This window comes from Notolepis coatsorum, assembly GCF_963971535.1.
Source record: "Notolepis coatsorum genome assembly, chromosome: 7".
In the NCBI taxonomy this organism is placed as follows: Eukaryota; Metazoa; Chordata; class Actinopteri; order Aulopiformes; family Paralepididae; genus Notolepis; species Notolepis coatsorum.
The window spans coordinates 133,260,371-133,284,732 of NC_140171.1; the positions used below are offsets into that span (position 1 = coordinate 133,260,371).

At 50.2% G+C, this 24,362-nt stretch overlaps 1 protein-coding gene across 1 annotated transcript in view; it reads right to left on the reverse strand.

Moving 5' to 3' along the window:
* The window catches only part of LOC311231773 (inactive rhomboid protein 2-like), a gene marked incomplete at both ends in the record, with an annotated part of 188,154 nt that overhangs the window by 128,591 nt on the left and 35,201 nt on the right, over nucleotides 1-24,362 (reverse strand). Inside the window, 2 exons of the mRNA XM_084318401.1 lie at nucleotides 12,014-12,181; nucleotides 12,413-12,522. Coding sequence (XP_084174527.1) covers nucleotides 12,014-12,181; nucleotides 12,413-12,522 — 278 coding nt within the window. The remainder of the gene's footprint in view (nucleotides 1-12,013; nucleotides 12,182-12,412; nucleotides 12,523-24,362) is intronic.

A 24,362-nucleotide genomic window follows, 5' to 3' on the forward strand; every position in this document is an offset into this window, starting at 1 on the left:
AAGTTAAACGTTCCTACATCCTGAACGATAGATAATTGATGTTGAATGGGCCATAGTAATGTCAATTTAGCAATACAATTTAAAAAGTTATAGCCCTGCAAAGAAGGTGAACATCTCCATAGACAAATAGAGCTGGCAGAGAGGCTACAAGGATGGATATAAGCTCCGGCAGAGAATGGGTTAAAGGGACAGTGGGGGGGGGGGAGTTAGAATCGACTGGAGCAGACAGAGAGGGGATTATCATAATAATAATATTGATATACAGGTTAATTAAATAGAGTTTAATTATACAAGGAGTAAATAAGAACTGCACAGAGATATGAGGTGCAGTTAATTGAATGTGACAAAAACCGAAATAGTGCACTTTTGAAGTGGTGTCTTTGTGAGGTTGCAAGCAATGTTCCCTCTAAGGCGCGCTCGCGCATGGCAAAACGCTCCCGCGCACATCTGAAATCTATCGCGCACAGAAACGGTTGTGTAAAATAGCATGTAGTTAAATTGACTGGCGCGTTGCATGGAATACTACAGTACCCTGTTGCGTGTGACGTTACCCAGTGAAGCCCCGCTTTCAGTGCTTTGTGGGCATCGCTACTGCGCTCACACAGACACACAACTTGCTCTGTTCGTGGAGCAAAATAAGATGTTTTTTTTACACTGTACTAAGTTAACTCTGTCTATTGTTTTAGTACAGGTTCAAAACTGTCAGGTATTGAACTGTGTGTGTATCAAACAAGAGGAACTGTCAGGTTTTAAAACTGTGTAGGACCCAGGCCTAGAACTGTACGCTGAGAAAGGGAGTAGCGAACAGGAGGGAAGACTGTCATGTTTTAAACTGGGGATACCGAACAGAGCATCCCGAGACGGCTTTTGAACTGTTTAACAACATTTCAGAACAACTTTATTGCACTGTAGACGCTATGATTTGGATGAAAGAAATGTGATAACGAGGAAAAGTTGTCAATAATGCAATTAGATAAGTCTTGTGGTAAAGGAATCCATAAAGGTGATGTTTTCAAAAATCGGGGGATTATTTGGTAGCAAATATATTTGGATAGGAGCCATTGCATTGTGAAATTGTTATTTGACTTCAAAGCAAAAGATGTTAACTTGTACATATTTGCAACATAATGTCAATCTCCACATCCAACAGTAAAATTAAAGAAAAGTGTTTCTGAGAATGTGTCATAATCAAACAGTTCTATTACATAACACCTCTTACATTCCTAGTGTAATATTCTGTTACTCCATTTTATGATAAACCAGCTTACTGGCATAAATTCTCTAGCATACAGAGAGCATGTTTTGTCTGGAACAACTAACAACCAACTCTCATAACTAAATATTTAGAGGGAACTGACTTTTCTACCCTTTTATTTTGTGCAGAGCTATTTGTTTTGGGTATATTAAGATATTGTTTTTAGTGTTTTTTTCTATAGTTTTCTCAATATTGGTACGTCCCAGATGTATTAGGGGGGGATTAGCCTCGTGCCTTATAGACGGGGTGCAGGGCCTACCACGAGTATAATAAAAAATGTTGAGTTCAAGTCTGCATCCCGAAGAAGAGGGGTGGGGTTTTTGGGCTTCAAAATTATATATATATATATATATATATATAGTTTGTCTGTACTATAAGGGTTTTTGTTTTTGTTGTCATGACTTAGGAAACTGCCCTGCTCGTTGGAGCTGAGTTGAGGGTATAGAATGTCCTAACTTCAAGCCTGGAGTGGACACCTTTCTGCCATTTTAGTGTGTAGCTTTTAATTTTTCTCTCTCTCTCTCTTTCTTTTGTGGATTCTCGGTGGGCGTAGAGGGCCACTATGGTAGCTATGGGGCGCAGAGGGCCACTGACCACTGAGAGGGGAAGCTGAGGGCCACTGCTCTAGCACGAGGAGACAGCCGGAGACAGAGATCTATGAGACAGTTTCCAGCAGGCCTGTTCCATCAGTGGAACGAACCGAGGACCTGAGTGGGGGAACCGACTACAGCTGACTACTGAGAAAGTAAGCTGTCCCTATCTGCTCCAGAACTAGGAGGCAGAGGGCCTATCAGCTAGTGAACGCATACACCCAGCTGATGGGACGCTAAGACCATCAACCGACAGCTGACCCCAGCCTGATAGTATCATTGGTCCAGAGATAAAGATCTAAGAGACAGTTTCCAGCAGGCTTTTGACCGAGGCTCCTTGACCATCAGCCGATGACAAAGATCTAAGCCAGCAGGTCTAAGCCATTCACCGGACCGCTCCTTGCATCAGAGGGGAGGATCATCAGAACCGCAGATGGGGCCATGGACTGCAGATGGGGGTGTTTGGATCGGAGGGGAGGAGGAGGAGAAGACCCCTATGACACTGGGGTTCCTACAAAAATGTTTAGGCAAGTCTGACCCGCATCACATTACATTCTCAAACATGTTAGGTATTGAACTTTGTTCAGAATGGAGATTTTGTTAATAGTTTTTGTTTTGTGTTGGTCAATGTGTGAGATTATGTTTCATTCTTTGTAAAGTGTTTTTCATTATTCTCAGAGCTTTAGAAATCCTGCAGTTGTCTCATAGCAGAGACATAGTGTAATTTTGCAAGTTTGTTTTGGTTTGTGCCATCTCTTTGGGAGTAGCAACCTTGAGCCTTTCCTCTACGAGGGGGAATTGTTATTATTTTGGCAAGGTACTGTTCGTTTTTTTGTGATTCTGTCTTACAGCTGCTACACCCTTGACTGAAGCAGCGATTGACAGAGACTGGACACTGTACTCTGGGTCCTTCTCGACCATCTGATACATTGAACATTTGCTAAGGGACACGAACGTCATCACGATGCATCGCTCATCATGCCAACGCCCCTACGTCATCTAGGGGGTGATCGACTGTCCGGAGGATAACGGTTATGTGTGGACTAAAGTCTCCCTCTAGTGACTGTTTGGAAATAATTAAAATAGTTTTTGATGTAGTAGAGTTATGATAATATTTTGGGTTGTCATTATGAAGTGATAATTAATTATCAAAGGGGGGAGTGTCATGGAATATATTATCATGTCATTAGATAGCTTGACTGGTGCACTTTGACCAGCTATATAATGTGCTCAGATATGGCAGACATTACTGTCCCTTTAAATCTTCTTCTCTGCTAGCAAGACTGTTTAACATTCCAGTTAGGAACATCACCGCCTAGCCAAGGCTGGTTCTCCTTCGGGCAGACTTTGTTTACCTATCTGGGTGTCTAGGGGATGTCATTTCAATTGTGTATTTAACATACGTGTGAACAGCGCTCTGGGTCAGTCTATGTCCAGACGCTACTGTATTAACATGTTGTCTCTGACTGTAAACTGTCCTTTCATTGTGGCCACGGTGAAATAAACGTTCCTATTAATAATGACTCAGAATCATTAGTGAAAATGGCTCATCGTTTTTGTCCCTTTAATATTTCCCATTACAGTCTCGTTCATGAACCTTCGGTTCAGTACGCGCAGTGTACCGAACAAATACAACGATACTTTAACCACTAACAGAACACACATGCAGAATTTTTTCCACATGCCGAACTTCATTCAAAACTCCAAGTTCACCCCCATCCAAAATATTATATATATATGTGAGGAGGAATTGGTGCTAGATTGAGAAGGGGCTGTCTCTCGGAGATCAAATTAATGAAAGTTTACAGCATATGCCGTTCTTCATGTTAAATCAAATATTTCATCGAGTTGCATTACTGTGGGTTTCATGGTTTCACCCGGGGTGCTATGGAACTGTGAATGTGGTACTTGTCGGTGGGCTAAGGGCTGAGCTTGTGTCGATGGAACCTACCACGACCCCATACGTTTTAGGATTTCTTTTGGCGTCCCCACACTTAATGTATCGCGTAATTTCAACGTGGAATTAAGGAATATCAAAATAAGAGCACACGTTGTTGAACTTGATCATGCATATTTATTAGAAAATGTTATTACAGCACTATTATCAATACACATTTATTAAACAAGGCATATTTAGCCAAAATATGTTGCCAGAACATAAAAAATGCGAATGCGCGACCCCACTGTCACCTACCCACGACCCCACTTTGGGTCACGACTAGGGATGGGTACCGAATTCGGTACTTTTAAGGTACCGAACCGAAACACGTCGGCACTACCGAGTATCGATTCAAGTGATACCAAAAAAAAAAAAAAAAAAAAAGTTTTTAATAATTTCTTTTACCTTTTTTCTTTTCATGTCAACGTTCACACGCACAATATATGCTTACCTAGGATTTGACTTGATTCAACAACAAAGCAGTCGGAGCAATGGCAAGCCGAAAACGGTCGAAATTGTAGTTATTTTGGTAGGTAAATTAAATTTTTTGAGACTAAAGTACAGAAAAAAGGTACCGTTGGGTACCGGTATCGATTCACAGGTACCGGTACCGTATCGGTTCAAATGTGAAAGGTACCCATCCCTAGTCACGACCCATAGTTTTAGAACCGCTGAACTAGAGCAATAACACATCCTACCGGATACTCGCAGTTCCAGCTAGTTAGGACCAACACAAAGTCAACGGCCACACTCTGTACAAGCCCCGGAATAAACACTGAAACCTACTATGGGAGCACTGTGAGGAGAGGAATAAACACTGAAACCTACTTTGGGAGCACTGTGACGAGGAATAAACACTGAAACCTACTTTGGGAGCACTGTGGGGAGGAATAAACACTGACACCTACTTTGGGAGCACTGTGAGGAGAGGAATAAACACTGAAACCTACTTTGGGAGCACTGTGAGGATAAACACTGAAACCTACTTTGGGAGCACTGTGAGGAGGAGGAATAAACACTGAAACCTACTTTGGGAGCACTGTGAGGAGAGGAATAAACACTGAAACCTACTTTGGGAGCACTGTGAGGAGAGGAATAAACACTGAAACCTACTTTGGGAGCACTGTGAGGAGGAATAAACACTGAAACCTACTTTGGGAGCACTGTGAGGAGAGGAATAAACACTGAAATCTACTTTGGGTGTTTATTTCGGGGCTTGTACAGACTGGAGTGTGGCCCAGTTATTTAACATTTTGTGGCCAACTAGCCTGGTGATGCAGGTATCAAGTATGCAGAATAGCACTGATTGTGTCGAGAAAAGGATTCTACCGATCCAACAACATCAATGATGAATTTGCCTGTGCATGCATTTGTGTGTTTGTATGTGTGTGCGTTTGTATGTGTGTGATTGATTGATTGATTGATTGAAAACTTTATTAACAGATTGCAGAATGGGTACAATACAGTACAGCTCAATACACACAATTGTTAAGGGGATGCAGACCAGAGAAAGACTTTCGTCTTGTTTACATCAGGGTCCCCCATTTTCAATTCATCAGGACATATATGACATACATGACATACAGATAGACAGTACTGCTACATCTATACATTTATGACATACCAGATTTGCAAATACAGTACTGTTTGTGATACAAAAAGAGTCCAGAAAAGAGAGTACAATTGACGTAGAAACTGTTGAAGGAGGTTGGGTAGGAGGGGTGGTAGACTTACACTGTACAAGCAAAACTGTACATTGGAATATTGACAAAACCATACTTGGTCATTTACTGTACATTGGAGGGGGTTGATATAGCTATAAACCTGCATTCCTTCGAATATATCATTAATCAATTAAACTTATATTGAAATACACTATATAGCCTAATAAGCCCATACACCAACACTGAAATGACAGTTGATAAATAAATAAGAACTAAAGCTAATCGGTGGAAATAGACTGCATTAATATTCCATAACAAGTCTTGCGTGCGCCTACAAATGAACAGTAGCCTATAGGCTTAATTATGGAATAATAAGCCATACTGCGTTCATTCATTACGCCCGTTTGTGATACAAAAAGAGTCCAAAAAAGAGTATATACATTTGACGTAAAAACTGTACATTGGAGGAGGTTGGGTAGGTGGGGTTGGTGGGGGGGGGGGGGGTAGGAGGGGTGGGTGGGGAACACTGTACAACTGTACAAGCAAAACTGTACATTGGGATATTGACAAAACCATACTTGGTAATTTACTGTACATTGGAGGGAGTTGGGTTAGGACATTTACATGGGCCAGTTTCGAATTGCAGTCTCTCGTAGGTGTTCTTTGAGAGTGGTTTTGAAAGTGGGTAGTGATTCACATTCCTTTACAGCTTTGGGTAGGGCGTTCCACATTGATGTGCCATAATTGCAAAACGTGTTTAGTCCCTTGTTTGAGCCGAATCTGGGTTTAACATGATTTGTGGAGCTCCCTCTGGTGTTGTGATCATGGTATTCACTGACCTTTGGGAAGTATTTTGACATGTACATGGGTACCTTGGTCGTGTGTGTTTGTATGCATTTGTATGTGTGTGTTTGTATGCATGTGTGTTTGTGTGTGCGTTTGTATGTGTGTGTGTGTGTGTGTGTTTGTATGTGTGTTTGTATGCGTTTGTATCTGTGTTTGTATGCATGTGTGTGTGTGCGTGTGTTTGTATGTGTGTGTGTGTGTGTGTGTGTGTGTGTGTGTGTGTGTGTGTGTGTGTGTGTGTATGTGTGTGTGTGTGTGTGTGTGTGTGTGTGTGTGTGTGTGTGTGTGTGTGTGTGTGTGTGTGTGTGTGTGTGTGTGTGAACTAATAACACAGGTGTGCGTTATATGGTTGTACTGGCGAATCGCGTCTCGCTCTTTCGCCATATCGAGATATACCTCATCTCCAGTACCTACTGTACTACATGAACGAAAACAAAGCACCTGTGCACTTGACCAGGCCCCGCCCCAGTGACCTCCTATAAGGCACCAGGCGTGGTCATACTCGCCCTTCCTCTTTTTTCATTTTCCATCATGGACGTGCTTTGCATCCCATGTAACTAGCGTTATGAATTGCAGAGAGAAATTGAACAATGTTGGGTTTTCGCCAGAGATTTGCCAGCCCCTGGAATCTTCTCGGCATGTTCCAACGGCACGTCGGGTCTGTCCTGGGGTTTCCTCGTCTTTTGACAGCAGATCGAGGGACAACGCGAGATGTTTGGCTATCGGGCCAACACGCGCTCAGGTAGGCTCTGTGCCATCAGGCATTAACGCTGGTGTTAGTAATACTGCTTGTTGTCCTGTGAGACAACCGAGTTGTGTATTGGCGCAAGAGGAAGGATATCTGGGTAAACGTGACTCTGAGTTGGACGTTTTCCCGGCTATCCTGGAGCGCGCTGCTAATACTAATGCTATAATGCTGGGTCACTGTTCTAATGTTCCCCGCTGTGGGATGTCACCGCTTTTCCCTCCTCTTAACCGGTTCATTGATGAAGGTCAGTCGGTAGCTAATGTGGGGGGTTTTGCTGAGACTTATTTACCCTTTTTACGGGTAAATGGGTTGACAACAGGGCGTAAGTCAGGTGTGCCTTGGCTTGAGAGCCAGGTAGCATCGATCCTTTGCCCCGGCGGGGTTGAATGGTGTCCCACCCGGAAGCCGACGCTTGAGAGCAAGTCGGCCCGGCAGGTGGCAGTATGGACTGATGAGGGTTATACTGCCATAGGATGGAATTTAGCTGCGGCCAGTGTCGTGGCTCAGCTGATTGTTTTTCTGTCCACATTGGCGTCAGGTAGTGGGGCTACAGGGCCAGCCGACGCTGAAAACATCGTGCGTGTTTTTGGGGTTATAGAAATCTTGAATCAGTCGCAAGCTATAACCGCAGGGAGGATCAGGATGCTATCAACACTTATTAATAGGCATCTCTGGTTGGAGCAGTCTTCCCTTGGGGAGGAGGAAAGGTTTCTTCTCCTTAAGGCTCCTCTTTCCACGGAAGGACTTTTTTGTCGTTCTGCGGAAATGCGGGCGGTATTTGACCTGGGCCCCACACCGCCTCACGCCATGCAGCCAGAGGTGAGAGCACAGCCTCGTCAGCGACTATGGCGAGGCCCTCGACCAGCGGCCATGTTTCCCCCGCCTGAGGTACCCTGGGCGCTACGTCAACAGGTGTCCACAAGGCCGACAGCCTTGGCGGCCGAGGGATCGGCTACATTGGATGAGCAAGGCCTAAGAAACCGTCGCCGTCCTGCTGTGTGCAGCCCGCTCTCCGATCACTCCCTCCCCCAACACCAGCGGAAAAGGGTCTCTGATTTGTTTCCTTTGGCTGCGGGCCGTGGACCTTCAATGAAGCGCATGCGGCCCCACGTTTCGCTTCTCATGGGGACAGGGGCTGACACCCAGTTGATGGCTGAGCCTGGGTCTGTCCGTGAGAATGTTGAGCTGTCACGTGGCTCCCTCGCCACGTGTTCTGCGTCTGCGATTGGTGAGCCTGGTGTTACGTCTGTCACCTTCAAAGGTTGTCAGCAGGGGGACTCGAGGCCTCTTCGAAAGAATGCTCAGCACGGGTTTCCCCGACCTCGCCTTCGCCAGGCCGGGTATCACGTTAGTGTCTCCCACTCCGGAGAGCCCGGGAGTGGTCTGGCAGGCGCGCGTGATTTGGGTGGTAGTAATATCACTGCAGGGCTACGGTGTGTAGGAACCCATGGGGTCCTCGCACCTTGCATGTCCAGCTGCAGAACAGCCCCTCAGCGGTCCATGCTGGAGGGGTGTTCAGTGGGGGAGCTCTTGTCACCTGGTATGATGTCAGCTTCTCCTGTATCAAACCGGCCCTTTCTGTCGGGGTCCCCCCTTGGGTGCGATTGCCTCGTGGGTTGTATCAGGGACCGTTGTCCCGACTCCACGAAACGCCCTGCCTGCACGGTTAGCGGGTCCAGAGTTGGCTACGCACAGCGGGAGGGACCGGGCTGCCTATCTACAGTTCCTTGCGGACCAGCGCCAAATGGCGGCGGGTGCGCTTTGGGAGTATCATCACATTTGGCTACAGCAGTGCCATATGTCGAAGTGGATGGAGAGAATGTTGAGGCGGGGGCTTGTCTTGCAGTTCGCACAACCCCACCGTCCGTTTTCAGGTTTGGTGCAGACCCTGTTGTCAGGGTCGGCAGCAGTGACAGCTCTGGCCGAGGAGATCCAATCTCTGTTGGCGAAGCAAGCCTTAGTTGTGGCCCCACGGGAGGACGCAATGTCGGGCGTCTACTCCTGTTATTTTCTGGTGCCCAAAAAAACTGGAGGTGTCAGACCTATACTGGATCTGTCCGCGTTCAATCGTCTGATTGTGGCGAGACGGTTCAGAATGTTGACCGTCAAACACCTGTTAAACGCTGTCAGGGTGGGGGACTGGTTCACCTCCATAGACCTGAAGGATGCGTATTTTCACATCCCGATTTTCCCTCCTCACAGGAAATACCTACGGTTCCTTTTTCAGGGCGTGGCGTACGAATACCAGAGGTTGCCGTTCGGCTACTCTCTTGCCCCCCGCACATTCACCAAGTGCGTAGAGACCGCGCTGGAGCCTCTACGTCATCAGGGGATACGAATTATTTTCTATCTCGACGACATTCTGCTCCTCAGCCGGTCGGAGGAGGTCGCCAGGTCTCATACCAGGCTGGTGGTGGAATTCCTCACCAAGCTGGGTTTTGCTGTGAACTGGAAGAAGAGTACGCCTCTTCCCAGTCAACAGGTGGAGTACTTGGGCTTGGTTCTAAGCTCAAGGCCCATGAGGGCTACCCTCTCGGAGCAGCGGCGATTGTCTATCCTCGACGCGCTCAGGGGTCTCCGTCCTGGCGGGACGGTTACGGCGCTGTATGTGATGCGCCTGCTCGGTATGATGGCATCTGCTCACTCTGTGGTCCCTCTTGGCCTCCTCTTCATGAGGAGGATACAGAGGTGGTTTTCCAGTATGAAAATAGACGTTTGAAGGTTCCCTTGTCGATACAGGGGGATCTCGCCTACTGGAGGAGGCCTGGTACCCTCACCAGCGGGGTCCCCATGGGCGGCAGGCGGTCACACGTCACGGTCTTCACCGACGCCTCCCTCACGGGATGGGGGGGACGTGTCGGACCAACGCAGTGGGGGACAGCTGGACGGTCCATGCTGCCCGGTCTGCCATACACATCAATGTGTTGGAATTGAAGGCGGCCCTCCTGGTCCTCAAACAGCTCGGCCACTTGGTGGTGGGCGAGCACGTCTTGGTCAGGACGGACAGCATGAGGGCAGCGGCGTATATCAACAGACAGGGTGGAGTACGCTCCATCCGTCTGCACCGGGCGGCGTTCGAGCTCTGGCTGTCGGCGTCTTACAATCTGCGCAGCCTGAGGGCGCTCCACATCCCTGGCAGGGAGAATGTGGGCGCAGATGTGATGTCGCTGGGCGGTCCTCGTCTCGACGAGTGGGGACTACGTCCAGACATAGTCAGACAGGTCTGGGACCGCTTCGGGGAAGCCTCGTGGATCTGTTTGCGGGCAGACAGTCTCACCAGTGCCCCTTGTGGTTCTCGGTCAGTCGGGGGGACGATCCTCCCTTGGGGGTGGATGCCTTCTCGATGTATCCATGGCCGCCCGGGATTCTGTGCGCTTTTCCCCCCATACATCTGATAGGTCAGTTGTTGGAGCGGGTACGTCGGGAGCGCAGGACCTTGATCCTGATCGCGCCGGACCGGGGCGCAGCTGTGTGGTTCCCGGTCCTGATCCAGCTCTTGGTAGCCCCGCCGTGGCCTGTTCCTTGGTCATCGCGGGCCCTCTCTCAAGCACACGGGTCTCTGTGGCGGTTCCCTGTGCTGGGCCAACCTCTGATGGTTTGGCTGCTGAGAGGGTGAGTCTGGAGAGGATGGACCCTTCTGTGGTCGACACCATCCGGAACGCGGATGCTCCCTCCACTATCGCGGTTTACGCGGGTAGGTGGCGTATTTTCCAAGAGTGGTGTAAGGTGGGGGGCTGGGACCCGGTGTCCTGCCCCCTGGACGCTGTCCTTTCCTTCCTTCAGTCTATATTGGATAGACTGTCGGCTTCGACGGTGAGGGTATATGCCGCGGCTATATCCTCTTGTCATGAGGGGTTTGAGGGCGTTACGTTGTTCAGCCACCCTCTTGTGAAGCGTTTCCTGCTTGGCGCTCGGCGCCTTAAGCCGGTGAAACGTTCTGTCTCCGAGTTGGGACCTCCAACTGGTCTTCAGCCGGTTGTCCGAGGCCCCGTTTGAGCCTCTTGAGCAGGCGTCTTTGGAACAGCTGTCTTTCAAGACTGCGTTCCTGCTGGCCATCACCTCCGCTAAGCGCGTGGGTGAGCTCTGTGCTCTCTCGGTGCGGCCTGAGTGCTTGTTTGTTTTGTTTGTTTGTTTGTTTATTTACACATATAAAAACAATTACATATATAATACAATATAATCCACAAGGGGTGTAGGAGAATTGCCTAAAAACCTTCTAGGGCTTGCATGTGGCATTCACCAGAAAGCAAAATTACACTGGTATTATATCAAGATAAAATATAAAATCCTGGTCCTCCCCGGGTCCTTTCGTTAGGTTTTACCTCATGGACATGACTGGGGGTTCTGTCTCCCAGGCGGTTCTGAGGTCTGGAACCTCCCCTGCGTCCCGCCCTTCGGTGGGTTAGCAGGGTTGTGTGGGTGTGTGGTCACACGTGGTCCCGCCTGTGCTGTGCGTTTTAGGGGTCTCTAGTTCCCTCTTTTTCGCACTTGGGTGGAGTTGACTGCCGCCCCCTCTTCACTAGGAAGGGGGGGTGACGGGACTCCCCTCCCCCCTGGTGATAGGGCTTGCGGGTCCTCAGGGGGTACATTTGTCGGTCCTCGCGTCTGCTCTGTCCCAATATCTCGATATGGCGAAAGAGCGAGACGCGATTCGCCAGTACAACCATATAACGAAGTTATATGAGTACTGGCTGAGCGTCTCGCTCTTAGCGCGCCCTGAGGTCCCTTGAGGGGGTTTTTCTTGATGGAAAACTTTTCCAGAGGAAGGGCGAGTATGACCACGCCTGGTGCCTTATAGGAAGGAGGTCACTGGGGTGGGGCCTGGTCAAGTGCACGGGTGCTTTGTTTTCGTTCATGTAGTACAGTAGGTACTGGAGATGAGGTATATCTCGATATGGCGAAAGAGCGAGACGCTCAGCCAGTACTCATATAACTAGGTTATATACATAACCTATCGTTCATGTCTCCGACCTGTGAAGGTGGATGTCCTCCAGCTGTTTCTGGACGTTGCTGCTGAGGTTGCGTCGATATTGCCGGTTCAGCCACTTGCCGACCACACCGATGCCGCACTGATGCTTCTGTTTGTCGAAGGCAAAATGCTTGACCTGGGACGCGATGCGCCGGCTGCGGCGTGGCTGGCTAAAAAGAGGAGGGATAAAGAGGAGGGAGACGTGATGACATTATGGAGAAGGGTGGAAAGAAAGAAAGAAAGAAAGAAAGAAAGAAAGAAAGAAAGAAAGAAAGAAAGAAAGAAAGAAAGAAAGAAAGAAAGAAAGAAAGAAAGAAAGAAAGAAAGAAAGAAAGAAAGGAAAGAAAAGAAAGAAAGAAAGAAATTACAGTTTATCCTTCAAGGCATCTGGTTTGACTCACATGTGCTGAAAGGGATGGTCTCGCTGCTCGGTGGGGGCGAAGGAGGCAGACATCGGGGGAGACTCAAACACAGCATCTGCCATGGAGTACAACTCCTCATGGGCATCCAACTGTAGGGCGAGACAGAGAGAAGAGGAGAAGGAGGAGGAGGAGGTAGAGATCAGGGCCCTCATTCATCAACGTGGACGTAGAACATGTTCTATTTCCACACGTAAGCACAGAATGTAGAATCAGTGCACGCACAGTAAAATCGGGATTCACCACACGTGCGTACGCAGGTTCTACGCACACCTGTCATGATGAATATGACTTTGATCCTACGTTTGAGCTCGTGCACTGTTTTAAGTATTTGCATACCAGAACCGCCCGATTAACCATATACGGTAATGGAATACCCCCATGAAATGTGGAAAAATGGACTAAGCCGAGGGAAGCGTGTTATGAGAACGGTGATGTCGGATATGATATCTATTAACCATTGCTGCCTGGGCAGCGCAAACACTAATAAAGACCATTAACCACTGTTTTGCCGTTGCCCGTTAGTGTCATTAATGCATGCTGGAATAAGAATGCCTTTCTTAATTTATTTTTAATATTAATAATTATTATAATACAATAAAAGACAGCTCCGTCTTTTAATACACATATATTGTTATTACAGTAACGTCAAATAAATACTACAGTCCCCGCTGAAATAAAGGTTCTGCACGCACATACCAGCAGTGATCTACAGCATAAAAGATAGCCACTTTATAATACTATTCTGAGTAGATAATCCATCTGTATCGCAACAGAGTCACGGATCTGGTCGGGGCAGGTATCATTATGTCTGGAAAATCCTTATGAAATAAACAAAAGTGAATTAAAGAATTTAAAAACAAAGTTTAGCATATTAAATTGTTTTATAAGCTTTCTGAGTAGATAATTCATCTGTATCGCAACAGAGTCACGGATCTGGTCGGGGCAGGTATCATTATGTCGGGAAAATCTTTATGAAATAAACAAAAGTGAATTAAGGAATTTAAAACGAAGTTTAGCATATTAAATCGTTTTATAAGTTTATAGCTTTTTTCGTGCTGATTTGAGAGGGTCCAGCTGCAGAGCCGGAGAGCAACTCTCAGGGCCAAGATAGCACTTATACTATTTTGAGAGAGACAGCAGAGAGACAGACAGCAGAGAGACAGACAGACAGACAGACAGACAGACAGACAGACAGACAGACAGACAGACAGACAGACAGACAGACAGACAGACAGACAGACAGACAGACAGACAGACAGACAGACAGACAGACAGACAGACAGACAGACAGACAGACAGACAGACAGACAGACAGACAGACAGACAGACAGACAGACAGACAGACAGACAGACAGACAGACAGACAGACAGACAGACAGACAGACAGACAGACAGACAGACAGACAGACAGACAGACAGACAGACAGACAGACAGACAGACAGACAGACAGACAGACAGACAGACAGACAGACAGACAGACAGACAGACAGACAGACAGACAGACAGACAGACAGACAGACAGACAGACAGACAGACAGACAGACAGACAGACAGACAGACAGACAGACAGACAGACAGACAGACAGACAGACAGACAGACAGACAGACAGACAGACAGACAGACAGACAGACAGACAGACAGACAGACAGACAGACAGACAGACAGACAGACAGACAGACAGACAGACAGACAGACAGACAGACAGACAGACAGACAGACAGACAGACAGACAGACAGACAGACAGACAGACAGACAGACAGACAGACAGACAGACAGACAGACAGACAGACAGACAGACAGACAGACAGACAGACAGACAGACAGACAGACAGACAGACAGACAGACAGACAGACAGACAGACAGACAGACAGACAGACAGACAGACAGACAGACAGACAGACAGACAGACAGACAGACAGACAGACAGACAGACAGACAGACAGACAGACAGACAGACAGACAGACAGACAGACAGACAGACAGACAGACAGACAGACAGACAGACAGACAGACAGACAGACAGACAGACAGACAGACAGACAGACAGACAGACAGACAGACAGACAGACAGACAGACAGACAGACAGACAGACAGACAGACAGACAGACAGACAGACAGACAGACAGACAGACAGACAGACAGACAGACAGACAGACAGACAGACAGACAGACAGACAGACAGACAGACAGACAGACAGACAGACAGACAGACAGACAGACAGACAGACAGACAGACAGACAGACAGACAGACAGACAGACAGACAGACAGACAGACAGACAGACAGACAGACAGACAGACAGACAGACAGACAGACAGACAGACAGACAGACAGACAGACAGACAGACAGACAGACAGACAGACAGACAGACAGACAGACAGACAGACAGACAGACAGACAGACAGACAGACAGACAGACAGACAGACAGACAGACAGACAGACAGACAGACAGACAGACAGACAGACAGACAGACAGACAGACAGACAGACAGACAGACAGACAGACAGACAGACAGACAGACAGACAGACAGACAGACAGACAGACAGACAGACAGACAGACAGACAGACAGACAGACAGACAGACAGACAGACAGACAGACAGACAGACAGACAGACAGACAGACAGACAGACAGACAGACAGACAGACAGACAGACAGACAGACAGACAGACAGACAGACAGACAGACAGACAGACAGACAGACAGACAGACAGACAGACAGACAGACAGACAGACACTGTTCCACAGTGTGTGTGTGTGTGTGTGTGTGTGTGTGTGTGTGTGTGTGTGTGTGTGTGTGTGTGTGTGTGTGTGTGTGTGCGTGCGTGCGTGTGTGTGTGTGACTACTAGTCTAATAGTAGAGACTCAGCCCCCCCCCCCCCTCTGGACCACCTCCTAGTAGAGACTTCTCTAGGAAGAAGACGAAGATGAGGATTAAGGCGAGACACTGCAGGTGAATAGGCAAATATACTTTTTTTGTTGATTTTGAGATTTTGTTATATTTTGCTTCCTAAACATGTCTTCTATGAAACTAGTGACAATAAAACGTCAATAACACACATTTAGTTGTTCATTTTACTTCATTTTGCCTTATTGCATCCATAAATGTCCACATATTTAATGGGGAAGTGCCTCATTTGCATATATAAACATAAATTTCAGAAAACTTGTCTCTACTAGGAGGTGGTCCAGAGGGGGGGGGGGGTCTCTACTGGGAGGTGGTCCAGAGGGGGGGGTCTCTACTAGGAGACTAGTGGTCACACACACACACACTGTGGAACAGTGTCTATCTGTCTGTTTGTCTGTCTCTCTGCTGTCTGTCTCTCCGGCTCTGCAGCTGGACCTTCTCAAATAAGCACGGAAAAGCTTTTAAGCTCATAGCTCCAATTTGGGTCCCAAATTGCGATACAAATGAAGGAGGTGTCTCGGGTAGTGGACTCTAGTTAATATTATGTTCTCTCTGCAATTAGACTGCCCCTCATTCATCCCTATCTGATGCTATCTCTGAAAACAGTTCCTGCGAGCGCAGTCAGTGCACCCCATAACGCTATATTGTAGTGACTGTACATAATTCACAAGGAACTCGTTGGGAATGGTAGTTCCCCCCGGACGATTTATAGGGTGGCACTTCCTGCCACCGGCATTCTTATTTTACTGTCGACACGACTACGTCGATTTGTTGTTACGCTGATGAATAAAGGAATTAGGTTTAGCTTCGAGACACCGCCTCCGACTCCTTCTTCTCAGCGCTACACTGGTGACCCCGACATTAGTCTCGAAGAAGTTTCCGAGACGGAGAATACGACGAACATGGCAAACAACGCTGGTTTTCTCAGACTGCCTGAGTTTTGGGAGCAGTCGGCGGCCGCGTGGTTCGCCCAGGCGGAGGCGCAATTCGCCCTACGGGGAATCGTGGATGACGCCGCTCGATACTTCCACGTCGTCTCGAGTCTGAACAACACTACGGCGGCGAGAACGGTAGGCTTCATTACCGCTCCGCCGGCCCGGGATAGATATGAGGCGTTTAAGACGCACCTGCTCAGGATTTTTGAGTTGTCGCCGTCTGAGCGGGCCCGACGCTTGTTGGATATACGTGGCTTGGGAGACAGCAAGCCGTCGGCGCATATGGAGATGATGCTGAATCTACTGGGCGCCGAGCAGCTGAACTTTTTATTTAAAGAGCTGTTCCTCAGACACATGCCGCCACGGGTACAGACGGCGCTGGCCAATACAAACATTGTGGATCCCCGTGCTCTGGCGGAGGAGGCAGATCGGTTCTACCTGGCCACGCAGCACTTAGCCCCAGAGGTGCTGGCCCCGACACGGGCGCACATGCCCAGAGGGGGAGGGGCGAAGATGGAGAGGGGCGCCGCGGCCGACGGCAATAATGACACAGGCCTGTGTTATTTCCATGCACGCTTCGGCGCGAAAGCAACGAAGTGCCGCCCGCCTTGTACTTTTGTCAGGGCGGGAAACGCCAACACCTGCGCCCAGTAGCGGCCGTGAGCGCAGGTACGTCGAACAGGCTACTCTTCATTAAGGACACACTCTCTGGTCGAGAATTCCTCTGCGACACCGGAGCACAGAGGAGCGTCCTACCGGCGACGGTGGAGGACACCGCCGGCGGGGGGGGGGGGTCCGCGACTGACGACCGCCAACGGTAACCCGATCCGCACCTACGGCACGAGGACCGTGGAGTTGTGTTTCGGGGGACAGCGGTTCACGTGGGAGTTTGTCACGGCCGACGTCTCGTTCCCACTACTCGGGGCGGATTTCCTCTGCGCACATGGGCTCCTCGTGGACGTGAGGCACGGCCGCCTGGTAGACGCCCAGACGTACGCTTCCTTGACTTGTGTGCGCAATGAAGTGGTATACAGCGGGCTGGCCAGCTCGCTCGCAGAAGGTGACGTGTACCAACGCCTACTGCGGGAGTTTCCCGGCTTGACACAGCCTACGTTCTCGGCCGCGACCACCAAACACGGGGTCGAGCATCACATAGAGACTCAAGGAGCTCCCGTGTACGCTAGGGCCCGCCGGCTCAACCCTGACAGACTAGCAGTCGCTAGGTCAGAGTTCGCCAACATGGAGAAGTTGGGGATTGTCCGACGCTCGGACAGCCCCTGGGCCTCGCCGCTGCACATCGTGCCCAAACCGGACGGGGGATGGAGACCGTGCGGGGACTACAGACGCCTCAACGATGCTACCACGCCAGACCGCTACCCGGTCCCCCACATCCAGGACTTCTCAGGGCACCTGGCGGGTAAGCTGTTCTTTTCGAAAGTAGACCTGGTACGCGGTTACCACCAAGTGCCGGTACACCCCTTGGACGTCCCGAAGACGGCGGTGGTAACACCCTTCGGTCTATTTGAGTTCCTACGGATGCCGTTCGGACTGAAGAACGCGGCACAGTCTTTCCAGAGGCTAATGGACTCGACGCTCAGAGACATGCCGTTTATTTTTGTCTACCTGGACGACATCCTCGTCGCCAGCTCCTCGCCCGAAGAGCACCTGGAGCACCTACGATGCCTCTTTACGAGGCTGGGCCAAAACGGCCTAATCATCAACCCGGCTAAGTGTCAGTTCGGGTTGACCTCCATACGGTTCCTCGGACACCTCATCGACAGGAGGGGGGCCGCCCCCCTCCCGTCGAAAGTGGAGGCCGTTTCCGCTTTCCCACGACCCCCGACGGCCCGGGCGCTCAGGGAATTTCTCGGGATGGTGACGTTTTATCACCGGTTAATCCCCCGGGCGGCCCACACCATGCGGCCGCTTTACGAGGCGCTGAAGGACAAGTCCCCCAACCAGCCGGTCGACTGGACGGCCGAGAGGACGACAGCCTTCGCGGCCACCAAGGCGGCCCTGGCGGGTGCAGCCATGTTGGCTCACCCGTCACCGGGGGCCCCGGTCGCCATTACCACCGACGCGTCAGACTACGCGGTGGGCGCAGTGCATGAACAATACGTTGACGGCGCCTGGCAACCGCTGGCGTTTTTCAGCCGTCAACTGACCCCCAGGGAGCGCAAGTACAGCGCATTTGACAGAGAGCTCCTAGGTCTCTGGTTGGCGGTGCGCCATTTTCGTTTCATGCTGGAGGGCCGGGAGTTTACGGCCTTCGTCGACCACAAACCCCTCACGTTCTCCATGTCCAAGGTGGCTGAACCGTGGTCCGCGCGACAACAGCGCCAACTCTCGTACATTTCCGAGTACACGACAGACATACGGCATATCGCCGGGAAAGCCAACGTGGTCGCAGACTGCCTATCCAGGGTCGTCATCGGAGCTGTGCAACAGGCCTCCGACCACGACGTCCAGGCCCTCAGGACAGCGGATACCAGTCTGCGCCTCAGAGACGTCGCGATTGGCGGCTCGGGCGCGTCCCTGCTCTGTGACCTCTCCACCGGGCAACCCCGGCCGCTGGTCCCTATAGGCTGGCGCAGGCGGGCTTTCGAGGCTGTGCACGACCTGTCTCACCCCGGTAGGAAGCCTTCGAGCAGGTTGGTGTCACAGAAGTTTGTGTGGCGAGGGCTCAAGAAAGACGTGATGGCCTGGGTCGACGCGTGTGTGTCCTGCCAACGGGCTAAAGTGCACCGACATACCAAGGCCCCGCTTGTGACATTCGTGGTTCCCGAGAGGAGATTCGACCACGTCAATGTTGACCTCGTGGGCCCGCTTCCTTCCTCTCACGGGTTTACCTACCTGTTCACTATGGTGGACAGGACCACCCGATGGCCGGAAGCCGTTCCCCTCGCCTCGACGTCTTCTTCCGACGTGGCCCGCGCCTTTATCAGCACGTGGATCGCACGTTTCGGGACCCCGTCTGACCTCTCCTCCGACCGGGGCTCGCAGTTCACCTCAGAGCTCTGGAACGCGGTCGCCAGCGGCCTGGGGGTTAAGCTGCACCGTACAACCGCGTACCACCCGCAGGCCAACGGGCTATGCGAACGTTTCCACCGGTCCATGAAGGCGGCGCTGCGCGCAGGCCTGACGGACGGCAACTGGGTGGATAAGCTGCCGTGGGTCATGCTCGGACTTAGGAGCGCCCCCAAGGAAGACCTGCAGGCCTCGTCCGCGGAACTGTTATACGGCCAGACATTGCGCGTCCCGGGGGATTTCATTCCGGACGCGACAACCCCTTGGTCCGCGGCCAGCCAGCGTTCCACCCTGCGAGAAGCGGCTCAGACCTTCGCCCCGATTCCCACGTCGCAGCATGGTACCCCCGTTTCCCGGGTGCCGCGCAGCCTGCACACGGCGGAGTATGTTTTTGTTCGCCACGATGCGCACCGTGGGCCCCTACGCCCCCCTTACGATGGCCCGTTTAGGGTCCTGCGACACGGTGACAAGGACCTCATGGTCGACATGGGCGGTAGGACGGAGACCGTGTCAATAGACAGGATCAAGCCCGCTCACATAGACGTTTCACAGCCTTTGGAGTTGGCCCTTCCCCCCCGCAGGGGTCGTCCGCCGTTGCCCCGGGTGCCACCGCCCACAGAGCCACCGGCGGCCTCACCGATGCTAGCGCCCCCGGGTGTCGGTGAGGGTACGGGCGCTTGCGACGCTTTCCCCTCTCCGCCCCCGGTTTTCCGCGCTCGCCGAGGCCGTTTCGTGCCCCCGGGTGTCGTGGGCGGCGCGGGCGCTTATGCCACTCCGCCCTCCCCGCCCCCGGCTTTCCGCACACGCAGAGGCCGGGCAATTGTTCCCCCACGCCGGGGGGATTTTGACTATGGGTGAATTCTGGGGGGGCTTGTGTAGTGACTGTACATAATTCACAAGGAACTCGTTGGGAATGGTAGTTCCCCCCGGACGATTTATAGGGTGGCACTTCCTGCCACCGGCATTCTTATTTTACTGTCGACACGACTACGTCGATTTGTTGTTACGCTGATGAATAAAGGAATTAGGTTTAGCTTCGAGACACCGCCTCCGACTCCTTCTTCTCAGCGCTACAATATATATAAACCTGCATTCATTCGGAGAGAAAGACCTATTCCACATGCTATTTAGGGTTTGACAATAATTACACTAATATCGCTATTTCACAATGAACTATAATGAATTACGGGGGTCATACAGAACACGCGCCAGTGTCTTTATTTCCGCGTTGGAACGAATGCATGTACTGAGGAGCGCTTGTGCGTAGTAACGATATTCTACCACTGGGCGTCAGCTAAGTGTGCTCAGAGCTGTGCGTAGACATAAGCACAAAGTCAAGTTCAAGTTGAAATTGATGAATCCCACTCTTTGCTTAGAAATGATCGTACGCACAGGGTAAGCACAAATCTGTGCGTAAGACACGTTGATGAATGAGGGCCCAGGAGTTGGTACACTGGCATCATATTTCTTCCAAGAGGCCTCCTTTCTCATTTTGTAGAAGGTCCAAAAGGCATCATGACATCAACCTCCACTGCTGTCCTACAAAGGCATTGCTGTTTGCAGTCGTTTGGCAGTACTGATATAGTGTTATAGTACATACACTACTACTCTGCCATACTACTCTGCCATACCCACATTAACCCGTTGTCATGTGGCAGTGAAAGGGTTAACCTTCTGTATTGTTGCAGTGAAAGGGTTGACCCTTTTGGTAGTGTGGCAGTGAAAGGGTTAAACATTACACCGTTCTCACTGCACTCTTGTGTCAGCATGTACCTATATTAGGAATTCCTGTGTCTCTGGATCAGGTTTTATATATATCTCTTAGCTCTTATTTCATCATACTTTATATTATTAGTATTTTCTACTTCTTATCGTCTTGCTGTGTAGTTCTGTTATTGTTTTCCCCGCTATCCTGGAGAATCCCTCCCACCTCCTCTATGAGGAGCTAGCCAAGATGAGGAGCACGTTCAGCCACAGATGCTTCGCATGCCCCCCCATGACACTCCACTAACTGCCTCGGCCAGTCCTTCGTACCAGCGGCCATCAGGCTCCACAACAGTGGGCAGGGGCTACGGCCGAAGAACGAACAGCAGCAGAACTCGAGAACTACTAGGAATGTCTGATCACTGAGTGACTCTCCACCTAACCTGCAGACTAAACGTATGATGTATAGCATGGCAGTTAGTGTACCATATGTATACTGCACCTGTGTTTACTGTTTACTTTACTTACTCATCATAGTATATATTCAGATTCTAAGTGTTAATGACTATATTTATTGTAACGTATAATATAACTGATCTCATCTGCACCTTTGATTACACCGTTTACTTGCTCACATTCTTATATTCAGAGTTAATTATATTGTTTACACTGCTTATATATAACTTTACTGTTTGAGGACATTTCTCTCAACTTTGATACTTGTCATGTATCTCAGAGCTCCACCATAAAAAACCTCTGAGTCATTTTCTATTCCTCCCTCTCATTTAATGCACATATAAAAAATTTCACCAAAATTGCCTTCTTCCATCTTCGTAATATCGCAAAAGTTCGCCCCATTTTAACTCTGGCTGATGCTGAAACCCTAATTCATGCTTTTGTCTCATCACGTCTAGACTATTGTAATGCACTTTTTTCAGGCCTACCTAATTCAAGCATCAAAAATCTTCAACTCGTGCAAAATGCGGCTGCACGGATACTAACTAAAACTAGAAAATGTGATCACATCACACCAGTTTTGTCCGCCTTACACTGGCTTCCTATTCAAGCCAGATCTGACTTTAAAGTGCTACTCCTCAAAATAAAAAAATGAAATGGGCTCACACCAGTGGAGCTTATTGCATGACAACTAGTGAGGCAGTGCTTCACTCTAGTAATATACAGAGAAAAAAATATATTGTGGTGTCACATTAAGGGAGTCTCTCACTCCAGAGTTGAAGGGTCACAGGGGAGGAGATATAGGGGAGTGGTAGGTGTGTGTACAGGGTGATTCTGTGAATGAATAAAGTAGGAAGTAACTGAAGGACCTGTCACGTGCATTATTGTATCGTTGTATTATTATTATTATGAGTGATAACGACGAAAACGCTGTTCGCCCCGCTGCGGTGGCAGCTGCGGTGTCTGTCAAGCTGCCGGAGATTTGGCAGCACGACCCGGACCCATGGTTCCAACATGTCGAGGCTCAATTCCATCTGCGAGGTGTCACAGTGGACGACACGAAATACTATCATGTCGTCGCTGCATTGGATGCACAAACCACCCGTCGCGTCATGGGATTTTTGCGTGACGGCTGTTTCAGCTGTCAGATACGGAGCGGGGGGAGCGCCTGTTGTCACTGAACGGTTTAGGTGACAGTAAACCGACGAGCTCATGGAGAACATGTTGGCGTTGCTCGGCTCAGGTGACGCATAATTTTTATTTGTACAGTTATTTCTGCGTCAGCTTCCACCTCAAGTACGCACTGCCTTGGCCAGCTCGCCGCTCGTGAGGGCCAAGGATTATCGGGGGATGGCAGAAGAGGCTGACAGAATATTGCTGGCAACCCACCACTACAGCGGTAACGTTAACGCTGCGCTGCCGGCGGGGGAGATGGCGGGAGCTGCGGTATCGGATCGCCGGAGGGAGAATTAACTGTGTTTTTTTCATCAGCGTTATGGTGCCAAAGTCAGGCGATGTGAGCAGCCTTGCTCTTTTTCCGGCCAGGGAAATGCCAGAGCCGGCGCTCTTTAGCAGCTGTGAATGCTGGCGACACGACGAAGCTGCTGTTCATTGAGGACACGTTGTCCAGTAGGCGCTTGCTGGTGGATTCGGGAGCCCAGCGGAGTATCCTGCCAGCTTCAGCTGCGGACGGCTTGAGTGGCAGTCACGGCCCCCCGCTGGACGCCGCCAATGGAACTCTGATTCGCACTTTCTGCACCAGGTCAGTGACTGTTTGTTTCAATGGACATGCTTTTAATTGGGATTTTGTAATTGCTTCTGTGTCGATGCCTATACTGGGCGCGGATTTTTTATGTGCTCATAGACTTTTGGTGGATGTGGCGAACCGTCGCTTAATTGACGCTGTGTCATTTGCCACTTACCCCTGCACTCTGGGGGGGGGGGGTGCAGCTCGCCCTCGCCAACATCCTCGCCACAGGGGACGTGTACCAGCGGCTTCTCGCTGATTTCCCCGCTCTGACTGTGCGCACGCCGCCTTGACGCCGCTAAACTGGCCATCGCTAAAGGGGAGTTCGACACAATGGAGCAGCTCGGCATTGTGCGGCGCTCCGACAGCCCGTGGGCCTCACCTTTGCATATGGTTCCGAAAGCTAATGGGAAGTGGCGCCCGTGTGGAGATTTCCGGCGCCTCAATAGTGCCACGGATCATGACCGCTACCCTGTCCCGCACATCCAGGACTTTTCTGTTCACCTGGCCGGGACCACCATTTTCTCCAAGGTGGATTTGGTGCGGGGCTACCACCAGGTGCCAGTCCATCCCAGAGACGTGCCCAAGACCGCCGTTATTACCCCGTTTGGACTTTTCGAGTTTTTAAGGATGCCTTTCGGACTCAAGGGGGCAGCGCAGACCTTCCAGCGGTTAATGGACTCTGTGCTGCGAGGGTTGTCATTTTTGTTTGTGTATTTAGACGACATCCTGGTGGCCAGCACATCTGCTGAAGAGCATTGTTTACACCAACTCTTGTTTACACCTCTTTTTATAACCGATTCATACCAGGAGCGGCTCTCTTGATGCACCCCCTGTACGAGGCACTAAGGGGCAAGAAGGACAATCAGGAGGTGGACTGGTCCCCTGAGAGGGTCCAGGCATTTGATAGTGCTATGGCTGCTCTCGCTACCGCTACTATGCTGGCACACCCATACCCGGCCGCTCCAATAGCCCTCACAACCGATGCCTCGGACTATGCTGTGGGGGCGGTGTGTGATCAGTGGGTGGCCGGCGCCTGGCAGCCTCTGGCCTTTTTCAGCAGGACACTGCGGGACAACGAGAGAAAATACAGCACATTTGACAGGGAGCTGCTGGCCCTTTTCCTCGCCACGCGTCATTTTA